The 14000-nt window shown below is 44.5% G+C and overlaps 2 protein-coding genes across 3 annotated transcripts in view; one reads left to right on the top strand and one right to left on the bottom strand.

The window, feature by feature from the left end:
* The window catches only part of CEP290 (centrosomal protein 290), a 497171-nt gene extending 493615 nt beyond the window's left edge, over positions 1-3556 (top strand). The window contains exon 53 of the mRNA XM_063927658.1: positions 2387-3556. Coding sequence (XP_063783728.1) covers positions 2387-2572 — 186 coding nt within the window. The 3' untranslated portion in view covers positions 2573-3556. The remainder of the gene's footprint in view (positions 1-2386) is intronic.
* A 5867-nt stretch (positions 3557-9423) lies between these two features.
* RLIG1 (RNA 5'-phosphate and 3'-OH ligase 1) overlaps positions 9424-14000 on the bottom strand; it is a 164048-nt gene continuing 159471 nt past the window's right edge. For both annotated transcript variants that reach the window (XM_063930502.1, XM_063930501.1), the window contains 2 exons: positions 12254-12423; positions 9424-9777 (listed from right to left, as the gene is read on the bottom strand). In XM_063930502.1, coding sequence (XP_063786572.1) covers positions 9592-9777; positions 12254-12423 — 356 coding nt within the window. In that variant the 3' untranslated portion in view covers positions 9424-9591. The remainder of the gene's footprint in view (positions 9778-12253; positions 12424-14000) is intronic.

Genomic DNA, 14000 nt, shown 5'->3' on the forward strand with positions numbered 1-14000 from the left:
GTGTGTACGACCGCCCGTACACATGCTGCGGCGGCCGGCGGTGATTTACAGCTGAACTGACGTCAGTGTCCGACGGATCGGGCAGTGTGTATGCTCAACACACTGCCCGATCCGTCCATAGATATATCTGCCGCTCAATTGATCGACAGATATATCTTCCAGTGTGTACCCACCTTTAGACTATATCTTCCGGTTGGCTGTGCAGCACGGCCAAACAGAATATGTTCACGGATACACATTAGATGAACAACACAATTTGATGTTCCAATTTGGCAGATCGTGCTGATATCATCTAAGTGTGTTTCTAGCCTAAAGTGTGCCTTGAGCAACGAGGTTGGGAATCATTGTAGATGGAGCGCAACAGAACTTATAGTGGGAAAAAAATGCTGTGGCTGCTACATTGTAGCACTTAATATACAAATTCAGAGACATGGTCACACACAGATATACAAGTGTTGCATATCAAATTAATCAGCACAGGGGGCGATTCAGATCTGATAATGCACAGCGGGGGATCATAGTTAGACTGCGCATGCACCACAATTCTCACGCGCATCAGCAAATAACAGGCATCACCGAGCAGCGACAGGCTGGTGCGAAAATTTCAATCGCACAGCCATTCACATGCTGATTGACAGGAAGAGGCTGTTTGTTTGGGTGGTAACTGACCGTTTTCTGGGAGTGTCAGGGAAAATGCAGGCGATCCCAAGTGTTTTCAGGGAGTGTATGTGATGTCCGCTCCGGCCCCGATCAGCCTGTTCTCATCGCACTGTAGGAGCAAGTCCTGGGCTGCGCACAGACTGAACACAGTAATCATTCAATGGTGAGTGTGGTGCGAAATTTTGCAGCTGTCCACTGACTGAGGGATTTTTTGCAGCTTGGCTTACACATGCGATCGCACACTTGCACAGCGAATATACAGTCCTCTTGGGCAGCGACTATCTGAACGCAGCACAGCAATTAGGTCTGAATTTCCCCCCCCCCCCCCCCCCCCCAGTTTCCGGACGTATCCCATTGTGTTGCAACTAAGGTGCATTTTCGGCAGAAAAGATGCTAGAACGCGCTGCGCCGAAAGGGGCTCTTTCCCACAACTGGATCACTGCTGTATGAGGACACATGTACATTTCACCTTAATGAATCTGTAAGGTTATAATTAGCAAACAGATGTAAACTGCGCCTGTAGCATTTTGACTAATGTAAATATTTTGGGGGTTTAAAAAAAAAAAAAAAACAGCGATGCACAGACTCAATTTATCAGGCCATCACAGGTGCATGAAAGGATTAATCTAGACAAGACCAAATAAATTTTTACCCCAGCACACTGCAATGGACCTGCAAGTGAGACTTACATCCTGCATAATAACAGAAATGCAGAGAGCTCAGTTACAAACATATGGTAAGCCACCAGCCATAGCAAGGCACCTCTGGTGATCCTACACTACATGCTATTAGTGTCACTTATGGGTCATACATTTAAGAATTTCTATATTGAGAACCAACTCCCCTGGAGACATCACAAGCGCCTTAGTTTACAGATATGTCCTTTTACATCCTTGCTGCAGTCATGCTAAACAGCCCTTGAAATTGCGCCATGCTGTAGTGAGACTCTGTAGCGCGGAGCATCTTGTTTTGCATTTTTTTTCTGTTAAAACATTTCTTAGATGCAAAGTATTGTTGTAGGACGCACAAGTAGATACTGCTGATTAAAATGATATGCAGCATGCTCTGTCTGCATCTGAAATTAAACATGTTAGTGTTTTCCATGAAAACACTGTAGCATAGCATTTTGGGGCAGATGTATTAACCTGGAGAAGGCATAAGGAAGTGATAAACCAGTGAGAAGTGCAAGGTGATAAATGCACTAACCAATCAGTTCCAATATGCAAATTGACAGTTAGGAGCTGACTGACTGGTGCGTTTATCACCTTGCGCACTTATCACTGGTTTATCATTTCCTTATGCCTTCTCCAGGTTAATACATCTGCCCCTTTGCATGCAAATACAGTCGCAATCACACACAGAACATAGGCATGCTGCATATCATTTTAATAAGAAGCAGCTTGTGCATCCTAAGATGCATTACTTTGCGGAAAAATAACCCTCCAACTAAAACACACTCTACGCTACACACGGCACTCTCACGTTCTGTGTAAGGCGACTTGTAGCGCACAGAGCAAAGAAGAGGACATATCTGTATGACACTACAGGGATCAGTATACATGTTACTGTCATGTACTGTATGACCACCAGCGTAGAGACACCTTGCAGTGGATGGTGGCTTACCCCAGCGTGCTGGGGAAATTTGGGTGGTGGGGGTTTTTTTTTTCTCAACTAACTCAAGCGTTTCATATGGACTAATTGAATAAAGAGTTTGTTTTATTTTCAGGATGAGATTAAAAGGTTGAAAAAGGAACTTGAAAACTTTGATCCTACATTTTTTGAAGAGATTGAAGATCTAAAGTATAACTATAACGTAGAAGTTAAAAAGAATATTCTCCTTGAGGAAAAGCTTAAGGCTCTTTCACAACAGTTTGGGGTTCATATTCACATTCCAACCAATGTGGATTGCTGAGGTAATAGTCACAATAGGGTGTATGTTTTGCCAGTTTTCTAGAAAACATGTTACTACATACTGTACTGTAGTAACGCATTTAGAGTCACTTTTAAAAAGGTATGTTAAAAACAAAAATGGTACATTTATTGATGTCATTACCAAGATAAAGCAGGTTAAGGAGCTTAAAAATATGTATATAGTATGTTACGGAGACATGAATACAGGGTCCATATCTTTTCAATAAATATATTCTATACAAATTACTGATTTATAGTCGCAATTCCACTGCGTGCCATTATGGCTACATCCTATTGCTGAGTACAGGTTGAGTATCCCATATCCAAATATCCGAAATACGGAATATTCCGAAATACGGACTTTTTTGAGCGAGAGTGAGATAGTGAAACTTTTGTTTTCTGATGGCTCAATGTACACAAACTTTGTTTAATACACAAAGTTATTAAAAAATATTGTATTAAATGACCTTCAGACTGTGTGTATAAGGTGTATATGAAACATAAATGAATTGTGTGAATGTAGACACACTTTGTTTAATGCACAAAGTTATAAAAAATATTGGCTAAAATTACCTTCAGGCTGTGTGTATAGGGTGCATATAAAACATAAATGCATTCTGTGCTTAGATTTAGGTCCCATTGCCATGATATCTCATTATGGTATGCAATTATTCCAAAATACGGAAAAATCCGATATCCAAAATACCTCTGGTCCCAAGCATTTTGGATAAGGGATACTCAACCTGTAATATAAAGAGTATGCTCATACAGATTTTTAATAAAGAAAAAACAAAGCATACTATACTTATTTTTTTCAGACTGTGTAACAGTTTAGAGGTTTTCAAACTTTGTAGGAATACATTTTTCACATTTTGTTATTTTATACACATCTGTAAATTAGCAATGCACTAAATGATCCTCCTAGGGTTGTATGTTTATAGGATGTCATTTGTTTTTTATTTAAATAAAAGATTATTTTTTCCCAGTCTTGATGTGGTACATATTTAAAAGTTACATTGCATTAAAAATGATACTGCTCCTGGACAGTAACCATTTCAGTCAACCATTACACCTTCAATGTACAAACTGTTGCAATAAAAAAAAATAAGAATTTACTTACCGATAATTCTATTTCTCGTAGTCCGTAGTGGATGCTGGGGACTCCGTCAGGACCATGGGGAATAGCGGCTCCGCAGGAGACAGGGCACAAAAATAAAGCTTTAGGATCAGGTGGTGTGCACTGGCTCCTCCCCCTATGACCCTCCTCCAAGCCTCAGTTAGGATACTGTGCCCGGACGAGCGTACACAATAAGGAAGGATATTGAACCCCGGGTAAGACTCATACCAGCCACACCAATCACACCGTATAACTTGTGATCTGAACCCAGTTAACAGTATGACAAACGTAGGAGCCTCTGAACAGACGGCTCACAACAAATAACAACCCGATTTTTTTGTAACAATAACTATGTACAAGTATTGCAGACAATCCGCACTTGGGATGGGCGCCCAGCATCCACTACGGACTACGAGAAATAGAATTATCGGTAAGTAAATTCTTATTTTCTCTAACGTCCTAAGTGGATGCTGGGGACTCAGTCAGGACCATGGGGATTATACCAAAGCTCCCAAACGGGCGGGAGAGTGCGGATGACTCTGCAGCACCGAATGAGAGAACTCAAGGTCCTCCTCAGCCAGGGTATCAAATTTGTAGAATTTTGCAAACGTATTTGCCCCTGACCAAGTAGCAGCTCGGCAGAGTTGTAATGCCGAGACTCCCCGGGCAGCCGCCCAGGATGAGCCCACTTTCCTTGTGGAATGGGCCTTGACAGATTTAGGTTGTGGCAAGCCTGCCACAGAATGTGCAAGTTGAATTGTGCTACAAATCCAACGAGCAATCGTCTGCTTAGAAGCAGGAGCACCCATCTTGTTGGGTGCATACAATATAAGCAGTGAGTCAGACTTTCTGACTCCCGCCGTTCTTGAAATATATATTTTCAATGCCCGGACCACGTCCAACAACTTGGAATCCTCCAACTCGTTAGTAGCCGCAGGCACCACAATAGGCTGGTTCAGGTGAAACGCTGACACCACCTTAGGCAGAAAATGAGGACGCGTCCGCAGTTCTGCCCTGTCCGTATGGAAAATCAGATATGGGCTCTTATATGATAAAGCCGCCAATTCTGATACTCTCCTGGCTGAAGCCAGGGCCAGTAGCATGGTTACTTTCCATGTGAGATACTTCAGCTCCACTGATTTGAGCGGCTCAAACCAATGGGATTTGAGAAAATCCAAGACTACATTAAGATCCCACGGTGCCACTGGGGGCACAACCGGGGGCTGTATATGTAGTACTCCTTTTACAAAGGTCTGGACTTCAGGAACTGAAGCCAATTCTTTCTGGAAGAAAATCGACAGGGCCGAAATTTGCACCTTAATGGACCCCAATTTGAGGCCCATAGACAATCCTGTTTGCAGGAAATGTAGGAATCGACCCAGTTGAAATTCCTCCGTGGGGGCCTTCCTGGCCTCACACCACGCAACATATTTTCTCCAAATGCGGTGATAATGTTGTGCAGTCACCTCCTTCCTGGCTTTTACCAGTGTAGGAATGACCTCTTCCGGAATGCCTTTTTCCTTTAGAATTCGGCGTTCAACCGCCATGCCGTCAAACGCAGCCGCGGTAAGTCTTGGAATAGACACGGTCCCTGCTGAAGCAGGTCCCATCTTAGAGGTAGAGGCCACGGATCCTCCGTGAGCATCTCTTGAAGTTCCGGGTACCAAGTTCTTCTTGGCCAATCCGGAGCCACTAGTATCGTTCTTACTCCCTTCTGCCGTATAATTCTCAGTACTTTTGGTATGAGAGGCAGAGGAGGGAACACATACACTGACTGGAACACCCACGGTGTTACCAGAGCGTCCACAGCTATTGCCTGAGGATCTCTTGACCTGGCGCAATACCTGTCCAGTTTTTTGTTGAGGCGGGACGCCATCATATCCACCATTGGTTTTTCCCAACGGTTCACAATCATGTGGAAGACTTCTGGATGAAGTCCCCACTCTCCCGGGTGTAGATCGTGTCTGCTGAGGAAGTCTGCTTCCCAGTTGTCCACTCCCGGAATGAATACTGCTGACAGTGCTATCACATGATCTTCCGCCCAGCGAAGAATCCTTGCAGCTTCTGCCATTGCTGTCCTGCTTCTTGTGCCGCCCTGTCTGTTTACGTGGGCGACTGCCGTGATGTTGTCCGACTGGATCAACACCGGCTGACCCTGAAGCAGGGGTTTTGCCAGACTTAGAGCATTGTAAATCGCTCTTAGCTCCAGTATATTTATGTGAAGAGACATCTCCAGGCTTGACCATACTCCCTGGAAGTTTCTTCCTTGTGTGACCGCTCCCCAGCCTCTCAGACTGGCATCCGTGGTCACCAGGACCCAGTCCTGTATGCCGAATCTGCGGCCCTCTAACAGATGAGCACTCTGCAACCACCACAGAAGAGACACCCTTGTCCGTGGCGATAAGGTTATCCGCTGATGCATCTGCAGATGCGATCCGGACTATTTGTCCAGCAGATCCCACTGAAAAGTTCGTGCGTGGAATCTGCCGAATGGAATCGCTTCGTAAGAAGCCACCATCTTTCCCAGGACTCTTGTGCATTGATGTACAGACACTGTCCCTGGTTTTAGGAGGTTCCTGACAAGTTCGGATAACTCCCTGGCTTTCTCCTCCGGAAGAAACACCTTTTTCTGAACCGTGTCCAGAATCATTCCCAGGAACAGCAGACGTGTTGGTCGGGGTCAACTGAGATTTTGAAAAATTCAGAATCCACCCGTGTTGTTGCAGCACTACTTGGGTTAGTGCTACTCCGTCCTCCAGCTGTTCTCTGGACCTTGCCCTTATCAGGAGATCGTCCAAGTAAGGGATAATTAATACGCCTCTTCTTCGCAGAAGAATCATCATTTCGGCCATTACCTTGGTAAAGACCCGAGGTGCCGTGGACAATCCAAACGGCAGCGTCTGAAACTGATAATGACAGTTTTGCACCACGAACCTGAGGTACCCTTGATGTGAAGGGCAAATTGGGACATGCAGGTAAGCATCCTTTATGTCCAGGGACACCATAAAGTCCCCTTCTTCCAGATTCGCTATCACTGCTCTGAGTGACTCCATCTTGAACTTGAATTTTTGTATGTACAGGTTCAAAGATTTCAGATTTAGAATAGGTCTTACCGAGCCGTCCGGCTTCGGTACCACAAATAGCGTGGAGTAATACCCCTTTCCCTGTTGTAGGAGGGGTACCTTGACTATCACCTGCTGAGCAAACAGCTTGTGAATGGCTTCCAATACCGTCGCCCTGTCTGAGGGAGACGTTGGCAAAGCAGACTTTAGGAACCGGCGAGGGGGAGACTTCTCGAATTCCAACCTGTAACCCTGAGATACTACCTGCAGAATCCAGGGGTCCACCTGTGAGCAAGCCCACTGTGCGCTGAAATTCTTGAGTCGACCCCCCACCGTTCCTGAGTCCGCTTGTAAGGCCCCAGCGTCATGCTGAGGGCTTTGCAGAACCCTGGGAGGGCTTCTGTTCCTGGGCAGGGGCTGCTTGCTGCCCTCTCTTACCCCTTCCTCTGCCCCTAGGCAGATATGACTGTCCTTTTGTCCGCTTGTTCTTATAGGACCGAAAGGACTGCGGCTGAAAAGACGGTGTCTTTTTCTGTTGGGAGGGGGTCTGAGGTAAAAAGGTGGATTTTCCGGCAGTTGCCGTGGCCACCAGATCCGATAGACCGACGCCAAATAATTCCTCCCCTTTATACGGCAATACTTCCATATGCCGTTTGGAATCCGCATCACCTGACCACTGTCGCGTCCATAAACTCCTTCTGGCAGATATGGACATCGCATTTACTCTCGATGCCAGAGTGCAAATATCTCTCTGCGCATCTCGCATATAAAGGAAAGCATCCTTTAATTGCTCTATAGTCAATAAAATACTGTCCCTATCCAGGGTATCAATATTTTCAGTCAGGGAATCCAACCAGACCACCCCAGCACTGCACATCCAGGCTGAGGCGATGGCCGGTCGCAGTATAACACCAGTATGTGTGTATATACTTTTTAGGGTAGTTTCCAGTCTCCTATCTGCTGGATCCTTGAGGGCGGCCGTATCCGGAGTCGGTAACGCCACTTGTTTTGATAAGCGTGTGAGCGCCTTATCCACCCTAGGGGGTGTTTCCCAGCGCGCCCTAACCTCTGGCGGGAAAGGGTATAATGCTAATAACTTTTTTGAAATTAGCATTTTTCTATCTGGGTTAAACCACGCTTCATCACATACATCATTTAATTCCTCTGATTCAGGAAAAACTACAGGTAGTTTTTTCACCCCCCACATAATACCCCTTTTTGTGGTACTTGCAGCATCAGAGATATGCAAAGCCTCCTTCATTGCCGTGATCATATAACGTGTGGCCCTACTTGAAAATACGTTTGTTTCATCACCGTCGACACTAGATTCAGTGTCTGGGTCTGTGTCGACCGACTGAGGTAAAGGGCGCTTTACAGCCCCTGACGGTGTCTGAGACGCCTGGGCAGGTACTAACTGGTTTGCCGGCCGTCTCATGTCGTCAACTGATTTTTGTAATGTGCTGACATTATCACGTAATTCCATAAACAAAGCCATCCATTCCGGTGTCGACTCCCTGGGGGGTGACATCACCATTATCGGCAATTGCTCTGCCTCCACGCCAACATCGTCCTCATACATGTCGACACACACGTACCGACACACAGCAGACACACAGGGAATGCTCTTATCGAAGACAGGACCCCACTAGCCCTTTGGGGAGACAGAGGGAGAGTTTGCCAGCACACACCCAAGCGCTATAATATATATGGGAACAACCTTATATAAGTGTTGTTCTTTATAGCAGCTTAAATATATCCAGTATATCGCCAAAAAATGCCCCCCCTCTCTGTTTTACCCTGTTTCTGTAGTGCAGTGCAGGGGAGAGTCCTGGGAGCCTTCCTCACAACGGAGCGGAGCAGGAAAATGGCGCTGTGTGCTGAGGAGAATAAGCCCCGCCCCCTATTTCAGCGGGCTTTCCTCCCGTGGATTTAGATAATTGGCATGGGTTAAATACATACATATAGCCTTAATGGCTATATGTGATGTATTCTTTTGCCTTAAGGTAATAAAATATTGCTGCCCAGGGCGCCCCTAGCAGCGCCCTGCACCCTCCGTGACCGCTTGGTGTGAAGTGTGTGACAACAATGGCGCACAGCTGCAGTGCTGTGCGCTACCTTCATGAAGACTGAAGAGCCTTCTGCCGCCTGTTTCCGGACCTTCAATCTTCAGCATCTGTAAGGGGGGTCGGCGGCGCGGCTCCGGGACGAACCCCAGGGTGAGACCTGTGTTCCGACTCCCTCTGGAGCTAATGGTGTCCAGTAGCCTAAGAATCCAATCCATCCTGCACGCAGGTGAGTTGAAATTCTCTCCCCTAAGTCCCTCGATGCAGTGAGCCTGTTGCCAGCAGGACTCACTGAAAATAATAAACCTAAAACTTTTTCTAAGCAGCTCTTTAAGAGAGCCACCTAGATTGCACCCTGCTCGGACGGGCACAAAAACCTAACTGAGGCTTGGAGGAGGGTCATAGGGGGAGGAGCCAGTGCACACCACCTGATCCTAAAGCTTTATTTTTGTGCCCTGTCTCCTGCGGAGCCGCTATTCCCCATGGTCCTGACGGAGTCCCCAGCATCCACTTAGGACGTTAGAGAAAAAAAAAAAAACACCCAGGAAGATCTTTATTAGTCAGATGCCTGTAAAATTGTAACCACTTGTTATGAAAAAGTACAAGAATGTAGAGTACTGTAGTTATGTTTATTAATACTGAGATCCTACACACAACATATTTTTTTATTTTAAATCTGGAATCAAGGCTCCAAAGATGGATAACCTTAGAAAAGGGACATTTTTTGTATACTCACATTAAATCGAGTTTGGTCTTGCATGATGACTGTACAATTATTTCAGTCTAGCACAATGTCTTTTAAACTGTCAAATTGCTGATAGTCTTTTTTAGAAAGTTTTCTTAGCAAACTACTTGGAGCAGCCTCGTATTCAAATTTACACAAATCCATGCTGATGGAAACTGGTTTAGAACTTAAGTATGTGTCCGTGAGTGGCCAGCCTAAACCAAGATGATGGCGATGGAGCTAAAAAGAGAGAAAAAGTCCATAAATATCTTCCCATTTAGGAGTGGAAGAACTAGGAAACCTAAAATCTTACTTGGAATATCAGCATCAAGCTTTTAGAGACCCACAGGTAAATAAAATGACTTCAAGGATACAAGCCAAGAAAAGACAAACACATGCAGATTAAGTACAGATGTAGCCATGCTCATCTATCCTCTGTGCGGTGTGTAGTGCGAAAAACTAGCCACATTATGTTTGCCAGCGTCTTGTCGCAGCGTGGTGTATTCAGTTACCGTGTAATGAATTAAGTCTCCGTCGGGTGCAATACTGGTGTTCGTCCACCAGGTGTCGCTTTTGAAAACCACCATTGCGCATGTGTGAAGTCTCAGTTGTAAAGTCAAATGATGCTTGTTGTTTAAGAACTACTTTTTTAGATGATACAGTATTACATTAATTAGAAATGTGAACACTGAAAAAGATTGACTCAGCATCTCAGATGCACACAAAGAAAAGCACAGTTCAGAGTTCTACACAGCTCTCTAAAAGAAAAAAAATCATTACAATCAGCGATACACTTGGGACACACAGCACTATAAATAAATTTAAAAATTACAATGAGCATCATTGTCACTACAGTTGTCAGTCACCTGTCTCCAAGGCTCTCTTGGCATAATGGTAGCACCGATGGTTACCATGCCTGTGAGTTAGGGTTTGATTCCTACTAAGGACATACTTGTATTGTTTATCTGTGTAAAAAGTAGCATCCAGGTTTGTTTGTTTTGGAATTTTCCCAAAACAAGCTCTGTTGTGCTTCATATACAGACTCCGACATGCACACAGATGTAGTTAAAATGAGAAAAAAGCTGTAGATGCTAATTTTTACACAGATATACAATGCAAGTTACGCATTTCAAATTACGTAAGACATCGCTTTAGGAGACTGAGTTTGCTGTACTTCTTCCTGTGCCTCCCCACTGCTTTAATAGGCAGCTTCCCCCACCACTAATCCCTCCCTCTGTGATTTTCATGGACTGGGTGTACTGCTTAGTAAATGACAGCATACGCAATTCATTTACATACAGTAGTATATCAGCTGTGTTGTGTTTTACTAAGCAGTACACCCAGTCTGTAAAATCACAAGTCTCACAGGGGGTGGTATTACTGGTGGGGTAGGCTGCCTATTAAAGCAATGGGGAGGCCCAGGAAGAAGGAAAGTAAACTTAGTCTCATAAAGATAAAACTCTTAATTTGAAAAGCCACACTTCTATATGTGTGTAATAAGTAGCACATACAGTTTTTTCTAATTGTGTATATCTGTGTGCATGTCTGAGTCTGTATACAAAGTATGACAGAACTTGTTTTGGGAAAATTAGAAACAAAACTGTGGATTTAACTTTTTTTTACACAGGAATACAAGCATGTCCTTTGCAGGGATCGCACCCTAGCTCAAGGGTATGGCAATACCACCATGCCAAGAGAGCCTTGGAGACGGGTGAATGACACCTGCTGTGACAAAGTGATGTGGCTTTTTTTTTTTTGTACCGTGTGTCCCAACTATCGCTGGTTGTAAATTTTCTTTTAGAGAGCTGTGTAGAACTGTGAACCATGCTTTCTGTGTGTGTGTGTTGGAGACGCTGAGCAAATCTTTTTTTCTGTGTTCAAATTTCTACTTAATATAAAGCTCATTTTATACAGCGCACCAAGGGAACTTTCAGTTTTAAAGGCATGGTGGCACTGGGTGCCTGCTGTTCTGGTGATTTTCATACTCTGCCCTGCAGTTTTAATATATTAAAACATAACTACTATATTTAATGTGCACTGGACCATTTGTCAGGGCTTGCTACATCGTTCAGTATTCTGTAATGCCATATTCATCTGCTGTTATTCAGCACTGTACTGTAGTTGTCATTAGTAGAGCAATCGCCACCCAGTGGTGAAACTGTGTATTGCATGCTGTGGATCCTCTTGTGCCTTACTTCACCTACCTGCGCTATTTGTATGGCGCGACTAGGACGCCTATATGGCGCAGCAGCTGCAGCACCGGTGAGCGTGGCTACATCTGTAGCTACACAAGCAATATCTACAATACCGGAAGTTCCCTATATAGCCTGACTTGACCATGCACGTCATGTCTGATGTGACAAACTCTGCCTCAATGCACTCATTAGCGATGTGTAAAAGTCATGCATTTAGATTCTCCTTTAAATCAGGTCATCTATACAGAGAGGCTTGTGTCTGTCACTGGATCTTAAGGAGAATAATTACGACATTTATATTACAAATAGCCCCATCCACATTTCTCAGGAAATTAGAGTGTATGGAAGATACACAGGCTTTATGGTAACATAGGGGGAAAAAAAGGTTAACAACATATCAAAAAATTTGAGTTATAACTTGCCACTGTCATCATAGAGTATATGTTGCTGCCACTTTGCTACATTTCATAAAGATAAATCATAGCAGTGTCTTGCATGTCATAATGCTTCATTTACTGTACCTTAATTAAAGATCGATCTTTGCAATGCCATACAATGCCTTCAACTTTCCCCTCTTGACGATGGTCAAACCAGGAAATTAGACTTTTATGATCCAGGGCTGGGAGATCACAAATGAGGAGCGTGCCATGAGGAACAAGGAGATGAATTGGATTCTTCTTATTGCCAATTCCTGCATAAATGACGTATCAAAATCATGTACATCACTCATGTACCACATATTACATTCTAACTTACAAATAAAACTAGACCTTACTGATAGGACCATGGTATGGGAGGGACAGACAGGGGTGACACAGATGGAGTAGATAGTGAGCATGTGGCTCTGTATTAGGATGATAGCTGGATGGCTTTGATTAAGAAGTGGATCTTGAGAGCCCGTGTGAAGCTTTGTGGAGTCCTATAGGGACAGAATTCCAGAGGTAGGGTGTGGGAGGAAGCATTTCATATGTGTAGGGAAGCAGCGGGAGTGTGAAGAGAGATTAGGACAGAGATGTAAATGATAGAGGAATGGGTGAGGGCTTGTATGTGATTGAGAAGTGTGAATTTGTTTATGAAGGGGAACCAGTGTGTGGATTGTAGGCGAGTGGAGACAGATGTAGTGCATTTGGATAGGAAAATTATCCGAGCAGCAGCATTGATGACAGACCGAAGTGGAGAGAGTTGGGAGTCAGGGAGGCCACATCGAAGGAGGTTACAGTAGCTCAATATGAAGATGATAAATGAGAGGAGGATCGTAGTAGCATCAACAGTGACAAAGGGTCTGATCCTGGAAATATTTGAGATTGAAACTGCAGGACTGCGAAAGGTACTGAAACTGCTTTGAAGAAGAGGGAGGAGTGAAGTAGAGTAGACTCCAAGATCGCACACTTGGGGGCTAGAGGAGATGGTTGTGCAATCAGTAGATAATAAAATTGTGGGAGGGTAGGAAGATGATCAGCTCAGTCTTATACATGTTAAGTTTAAGAAAGTGCTAGGACATCCAGAAAAAGTGAGAAGAGAGATCAAAAGGAGGAAAAGTAGATCTGGCTGTCATCAGTGTAGAGATATTGGGGGTCAAAGAGCTGCTTAGCTCACGTAAAGAGGACATGTAAGAGCATACCTTTGTTAACTTTTCTTCAAAGTCCATAGGGTCCACAGGGATACCATGGGGTTGCTGGTTAGAGTAGAGTAGTCCGTGCACCAGTAAGTATAGTGAACAAGCCCTAAGGCAGGAGCCGGCAGAGGAGAGGGAAGAATGGTATACACAAGAAACACTCAAAGTAGAAGAGAACTTAGTGACCGAAAAGTAATACCCATAAAATCCAGGTGCGTCAGGGTGGGTGCCCTGTGGACCATTGACTTCGAAGAGAAAAGCGTTAACAAAGGTAAGTTCTTACTATAACTCTTATTTTCTTTTTTAAGGTCCACATGGATACCATATGGATGTCCAAAAGCAGTACCTCTAAAGGTGGGGACATGTCTGAGCTCCCAAAGGAAGCATCCTGTTGTAGTGCTGTCGGATAGAATCTGAACTGGTCGGCCTTGAAGAAGGTCCTGTGCCTGTCTGAGCGCTTTGAATACCATCCTGAACTCTAGAATGTCGATAGGCAGGTGACTTTCAGAGACTATCCGACACCCCTGAAAGGACTGTTGACAGGTTACTGCTCTCCATCCGCAGAGACTTGCATCCGTGGGGAGTAGTACCCAATCAGAGATCCAAAAGGGAAGGCCCTTGTTCAAGTGGGACGTCTGAATCCACCACAAGAG

The sequence above is a fragment of the Pseudophryne corroboree genome, chromosome 6 (genome assembly GCF_028390025.1).
Source record: "Pseudophryne corroboree isolate aPseCor3 chromosome 6, aPseCor3.hap2, whole genome shotgun sequence".
NCBI lineage: Eukaryota > Metazoa > Chordata > Amphibia > Anura > Myobatrachidae > Pseudophryne > Pseudophryne corroboree.